This window comes from Guillardia theta (genome assembly GCF_000315625.1).
Source record: "Guillardia theta CCMP2712 unplaced genomic scaffold GUITHscaffold_57, whole genome shotgun sequence".
In the NCBI taxonomy this organism is placed as follows: domain Eukaryota; class Cryptophyceae; order Pyrenomonadales; family Geminigeraceae; genus Guillardia; species Guillardia theta.
The window spans coordinates 88,997-94,996 of record NW_005434617.1 but is presented as its reverse complement, the minus strand read 5'-3'; the positions used below and the strand labels follow the sequence as shown (position 1 = coordinate 94,996).

Here is a 6,000-nt window from a genome sequence, read left to right as displayed (position 1 = left end):
GTTTTGAGAGGATGTCTTCGACCTGTTGACCTCTTAGTCATCTCACAGATGCCAGCATGACTGACGACCTTGTACTGGAAGGCTGCTCGCGCGTCCCGCCCGACGTAGAGGTAAACTGTCCTCTCCTCCTCCTCCTCCTCCTCCTCCTCCTCTTTTTGCTCCTCCTCCTTCTGCTCCTCCTCCTTCTGCTCCTCCTCCTTCTGCTCCTCCTCAAGCTTCTCTTCCTCCTGATCTTTCTTCGCCTCTTCTTCAGGCTTCATCGCCAAGTTCTGCACCTCATCACCACCACCATCGTCATCGTCCTCACAAGCTTACCTGCTTCACCTGCTGATGTGCTCTCCCTCGCTCCTCCCCAGTGCACTTCAAGCCTTCCCCGAACTTGCGCAGGAAGAGACGTTGAAGCTCCTCGACATGGCCACGAGACGGAGAGGACGATAGGTAGTCGCACGCGAGCGCCCGCACCTGCCCCTTACTCATCCTCCTCTTCTGCTTCTGGGGGAAGTTCTGCGCCAGGCTCGTCGTCTGCCCTGCCATCGAGTCCTCCTGACCCCTCGGCTTCTTGTGAGTCGAATCGTAGTAAGCGATGAGACTGCCCGGCAGACTGTCAGCTCGACCTTGAAACTTCATCCTCCCACTGTCCACATTCAGCCCTCCCCTCCTTCCCTCACCCTCGTGCTCTCCCCTTCCCCTCCCCCTTCCCTTCCTTCATCTCTTCATACTCCCGCAACGTCCCCACCTCCATCTTTCTCCCTCGCCCTCCTCCTGAGTCTTGCATTCTATCCCTTCCATCCTGCCTCCCTATCACCGCCACTCCTCTCCCCTTCCGTCTCCTCCTTCATCTACCCGGCTCGGATCTTCTCCTCGGGATACTCCTTGTAAGCTTCCGGATGCTCCGCACGGTCCAGCACTCCAAGTTTGCGAAGCTCCTTCGTGGGAGGATGGAGAGCCACCTGGAACAACATGAGGGACGAACAAGCCAGGTGCGATGCAGAAGAGGCAGAGGAGGAGGGAAAAAGCAGGAGGAAGAGGGTGGAAAACGGCAGGCAGCGCAAGGAGGAAGGAGACACGAGAAAGAAAAGGAAGTGGACGTCGCTGAAGTCTTACCTGCAGCACATGCTCGTCGTACGGGTGATTGTCAATGCTGTCTTGCCAGGCTCCCGTCACACAGCTCAACCCTGGTCGAGCCGTGAGCAGGAGGCGAGTGGACATAACAAAGGGAGATGCAAGGGAGGAGGAAGACGATGGAGAAGGAGGAGCAGGGAGGAGGAAGGACTGGGTAGAGCCAAGAGTCACCTTGACATATTGGGACGGATTCTAGCTTCCCGTCATCGGAGAGGGATTCGCAGAGCAGGCACAACCGGTCCAACTTCTCGTTGGGGACGGGGTCCTCCTTCCCCGCCTTCATCATGTCTTTGAAGCCCCAGGTGGGTGTCTCCTTGTCGTCTCCCAGCATGTGACTGTCGACGAGCGGAAGGGCATCGAAGAGGTCCTTGGCGCGCGAGTCCAGATGCTGGAAGGAGAGTCAAGCAAGGGCGAAGAGAGAACGAGATGAAGATGGAAGGACGATGGAGAGGAGGAAGGAGGAAGGAGAAAGGAGAGCAAGGAGGGGGACGGGGAGTTAAGAGGAAGGAGCAGAGTACGAGGAGGGAGCCGCGAACAAACAACAAGGTCGTCTAACCTCTAGGTCGTCTCCTGTCTTCTTCTTCAGCTTCTCAAGGTTCTCGTCAGAGATCTCGTTCCCTTGGCTGTCTACATAAGGCTCCACCTCCCCGTTGGGCCCTGCTCGCACGAAATCGCCACGGCGGATGGAAGCAAGCAGCAACGGATCCTCGTCCTTGTACAGCCTTTCCAGGTTCCCCTCCTGCCCCCCTGGCGGAATCTTGCCGACATAGCTGAAGTCGTCTTTCTGCGCGTAGTCCAAGGCTTCAGATGAGGCGTTGAGCTGCCACTGAAGGTCCTTGATCGAGTGCTTCAGATCGATCTCCTCCACCTGGTCGTCCGCAACCTTCTTCGCAAGGTCGAGAGCCTCTAGAGCGGAGGCGTGCGAATCGTCGAGCTTCGACAGCTGCTCCTCGTGCTCGTCGTCCGCCTTGACCTGAGCTGTTCTTCTCAGGTCAGCCAGGTCCCTTCCCAGCTTGTTGGTCTCTGCCTCAACTTCCGTCGCCGGAGCTTCGGAGTCCATGTCGTCCGTGTCCGACTCGCTCTCAGCCTTGACGGACCGGGATGTCATCTGCGGCCAGTCGTCTGAGCTGGGGGCAGCCTCGAAGGTTCCGACGGGGGTGAGAGTTGTGTTCCTCTCCTCATCACAGTTCTTGAGGCAAGAGACAGTCTTCCCTCTGTGCACTGAAGTGACAACTCCCAGCTCCCTGAACTTCTTCTCCCGCCCCTCGTTGTCGACGTAGTCGATGAAGTGGTCGTTCTGGTCCAGTAGCCCCTTGTCTCCCTCTTCGCTCATGCCGCTGCTCAAGTCTGACTCTCCCCTCACCCCCTGGTCAAGAAGGGGCGTCCTCGAGTTCAGCACGTTGTAGTGCGACGTCCCTGCCCCGATCACATCCTGCGTGTAGTACTTGTCCCTTCCCTCGTCGTCCACATAGGGCACCCAACCAGCCCCCCCCTCCTCGTTCAGAGACAAGGCAGGAGAGTCTCCGCTGGTGTGGAAGTTCCCTCCAAGTCCCATGGCCCCCTGGTAGCCTCCTATCGGAGCATAAGGCACGTTGAAGTTCCCTTCCTTCATCGGCGCCCTCCTGCTCTCGCCCACTGAGTTTTCTATCATCCCTTGATGTAACGCCTGCTGTGGCAACTTCCGCACGGCACCCATCCTTGACCCCCGTGGCTGCCGTGACGAAGACGCTGACTTCCATCCTTCGTCCGTCCATTGCTCTCTCAGCCTGACCAGCAAATTCAGGAAGGGTTATCGACCGCAAACTTCAACTTACGGATCACCCTGGGAGCTCTGCGGCATCTTGATGTGAATCTCGTCAGACAAGGCAAGCTTGTCCATCATGAGCAACTTCTCGAGCTGCTGCTTCGGAGGCTGGACAGCATGTGACTCTGACGATTTGCGCTCCGAGCCAGCATGCCGGGCGATAGACTTCTCGAAGTCACTCTCAATGGTCCTGATCTCGTCCTTGGTCTTGGACAGCAGCTTCTTGGCTACCGATGACCCATCCGCAGCAGGCCCTTCCGAACCAGCCGGAGCTTGCTTCCCCCGCAAGTTCGAAACAGCCTCCTCTGCCATCAGAGAATATCGGTCCAGCTCTTTCTCAGCCTCCATCATCTTCGCTTTTCTCCTCGCTCCAGCCACGAAGTCATTAAGAAACTACCACGAGTCAGTGCCCTCAGGGGGTAAGTAGGTAGACTGCAGCATGTACCTTTCTCTCCTTGGAGCTTCCCAAAGTTCCAACAGGCTTGTCACGATCTCCCTTCACGTATTCCACGCGAGCAGGCTGGCCTATCGGCCTGCTTGGGCTTGCAACACTATGTAGGATCTGCAAGGTTGAAATCAATGCAAAGCACAGGTGACGACGGGACAACGTTCACCTGAGGAGTCGAGGGATAGCGAACATGGTAGACCGCTAGCAGAACACACATGCTCGTCGCAAGGATGGGCAGGAGACATGACTGTGCTCGGCCCAGCCTCAGGAGCTGCGAGAAGAAAGTTCGATTAGCACGGGATAGATTAAACAGGTTTGTCTAGCTAAATGAGGAGAGAGAGAATCCAGGATTCCCATAGTAATTCATGACATCATGATTTTGAATCAGTCAATGTGGTGTGTATGGACATCAGAGGGAGAGCGTTGCGGGGGATCAAAGCAAGTCTCCGTCAAACATTGATCGCTCTGTTTCGGATTATTTCACAACAAACGATGCACCCTTCAGACAAGCACATCAACATCTCTGCACGAGACTTTCAAGATAGAAAGACAAGTTCCACTCTTGACAGGATTATCGTGATGATGCTACAACAGCACACAAGTTTCATGAATTCATCTACTCGGTTCAAAACATCGAATCGCGCAATTGTCTAGACTCTAATACCATACCATACCATACCATACCATACCATACCTACCATACCCGCTCCTCTCACCTCTGCTTATCTCCTCTCCTCTCCTCTCCTCTCTTCCTCTCAGCATGCCATCCTCACCGGGTTTCCCCGCACCGTTGGCGACAACTCCTGCATGCCGCGACCCTTGGCACCCCGATCGCTCCCCCCTCATCCCCCCGCTTGACAGGGCCGGTCGCCGGCACCTTCACCCGGCCTTTCACTCAGTGACTGACAGAAGGCGACCCGTCACCCAAGAGTCCGTAAGCAGAAGTAAGCAACCCTACCCCTACCCCTGACTCCCCATGAAATTACCCCCTATTTTCCACTTAATTACCTGCCCTTGGGACTACCCTACCCCATCAGTTTGAACCCATATTGTACTTCTAGCCTGGCCCCGGTATCATCCTTGGTTCCCCAGCAATCTGAATACCCACCCCTGTATCTGTGAACCCCGCAATCACAGGAAGAATTGTTCTATTTTGATGGGTAGGGTACCTGTATTTTAGTGTAATGGGTAGGGTGGCTCTACGGCTCAATTTTGCGTCTCTAATGGTGGATTTGGGGCGTGACAAAGAGAAAAGAGATGGGATCATGGAGGAGAGGAGAGGAGAGAAAAGATGATGGGACGACACGATATGAGGATACGAGGAGAGAGGAGACGATAGGAGATTACTTGAGTCGAGACGTGTTCGGAGGTGAAGGCGAGTGTCAGGATTACAAAATGTCAGGGTGCGGAAAGTTGAACATCACACGTCAGGGTTGTGTGAAGGAAAGAGTGGAAAGTAGAATGAGAGGAAAGAAAGATGGTTTAAGAATAAGACAGGAGGACAGCTTTGGGATTTATGGCTGAGAAGAGGACGAATGGAAGTCTTGCGAGCAAAAGAAGCCTGATACTTCATGATGTTGAAGTTTAGTAGTGTATCAGTGTATCATAGAAACAAACACTCTTTCTGGATACAAGAAGATTGTATTTGGATGCATATTCGTAGCATTTCTCTTGGGTTAAGCTGAAGAAGTCAGCAGGTATCATGCTTTACAGCCTTCGGAAGCTCTCTCCGGTATTTGTTCGCTCGGGCAAACAATTTTCTGCGGGACGATGGATTCATGGTCCAAACCCGCTGCCGCCAAACCCAGAGATCATCCATGACATGGTTGTTGCGCGCATGCTTGACCAAGATGGCGATGACGCACGCGACAGGTGCACTTCAAAACATCGCCCAATCGCCATTCGCTCGGAGTGCAGAAAGTGAAGAAGGGAGTGGAAGACGACGTCTGGGACAATCCCTTCCAGCACTCGGTGCTGGCGCTGAGCTCTTTCCCCCTGCGCGCATGACATGGCGTCGCAGGTCTGGACTGAAGAAGAAGTCTATGGCGTGAAGAAGACCCACGTCGACCCTCATGATCGCGCAGACTCACTGGCACTCTCTGCCGTCCAGGCTGCAAGGTGGACGTTTGACACCCTCTCCGGCTACAAGATCGGGAACATCACAGAGAGCAAAGTCATCAACCGTGCTATCTTCCTTGAGACCGTCGCTGGTGTGCCTGGCATGGTTGGGGGCATGCTCAGGCATTTGCGCTCCCTGCGCACCATGAACCGCGATCATGGATGGATCCACACGCTCCTCGAGGAGGCTGAGAACGAGAGGATGCATCTCCTCACGTTCGTCACCATCAAGAAGCCTGGCCCTATCTTCAGGCTCGCGGTCATCGGCACTCAGGGCATCTTCATGAACCTCTTCTTCTTGACCTACATGGTGTACCCGAAGATCTGCCATCGATTCGTAGGCTACCTGGAGGAAGAGGCTGTCAAGACCTACACTGACATCCTCAATGCGATCGACGATGGTCGGCTCGCCTCCTTCCGAAACGCCGTGAGTGCAGATCCCAGGATTCGTGTTGGCATGACTCGCTTGTCTGCAGCGAGCTCCTCAGATCGCCATCGATTACTGGCA

At 54.9% G+C, this 6,000-nt stretch overlaps 2 protein-coding genes across 2 annotated transcripts in view; one reads left to right on the top strand and one right to left on the bottom strand.

The window, feature by feature from the left end:
• The window catches only part of GUITHDRAFT_112134 (hypothetical protein), a gene marked incomplete at both ends in the record, with an annotated part of 5,025 nt that extends 1,434 nt beyond the window's left edge, over nucleotides 1–3,591 (bottom strand). The window contains 9 exons of the mRNA XM_005828641.1: nucleotides 69–269; nucleotides 316–589; nucleotides 844–950; nucleotides 1,105–1,175; nucleotides 1,294–1,510; nucleotides 1,679–2,888; nucleotides 2,937–3,319; nucleotides 3,372–3,488; nucleotides 3,541–3,591. Of these exons, the coding sequence (XP_005828698.1) occupies nucleotides 69–269; nucleotides 316–589; nucleotides 844–950; nucleotides 1,105–1,175; nucleotides 1,294–1,510; nucleotides 1,679–2,888; nucleotides 2,937–3,319; nucleotides 3,372–3,488; nucleotides 3,541–3,591 (2,631 nt within the window). The remainder of the gene's footprint in view (nucleotides 1–68; nucleotides 270–315; nucleotides 590–843; nucleotides 951–1,104; nucleotides 1,176–1,293; nucleotides 1,511–1,678; nucleotides 2,889–2,936; nucleotides 3,320–3,371; nucleotides 3,489–3,540) is intronic.
• Nucleotides 3,592–5,069: 1,478 nt separating this feature from the next.
• On the top strand, nucleotides 5,070–5,904 carry GUITHDRAFT_153725 (hypothetical protein; the record flags this gene model as incomplete). The annotated part of the gene is made up of 3 exons (XM_005828640.1): nucleotides 5,070–5,199; nucleotides 5,247–5,345; nucleotides 5,395–5,904. Coding segments are annotated over exons 1-3 (698 nt in total), but the record flags the coding sequence as incomplete, so codon positions are not given.
• Between the last annotated feature and the right edge of the window lie 96 nt (nucleotides 5,905–6,000).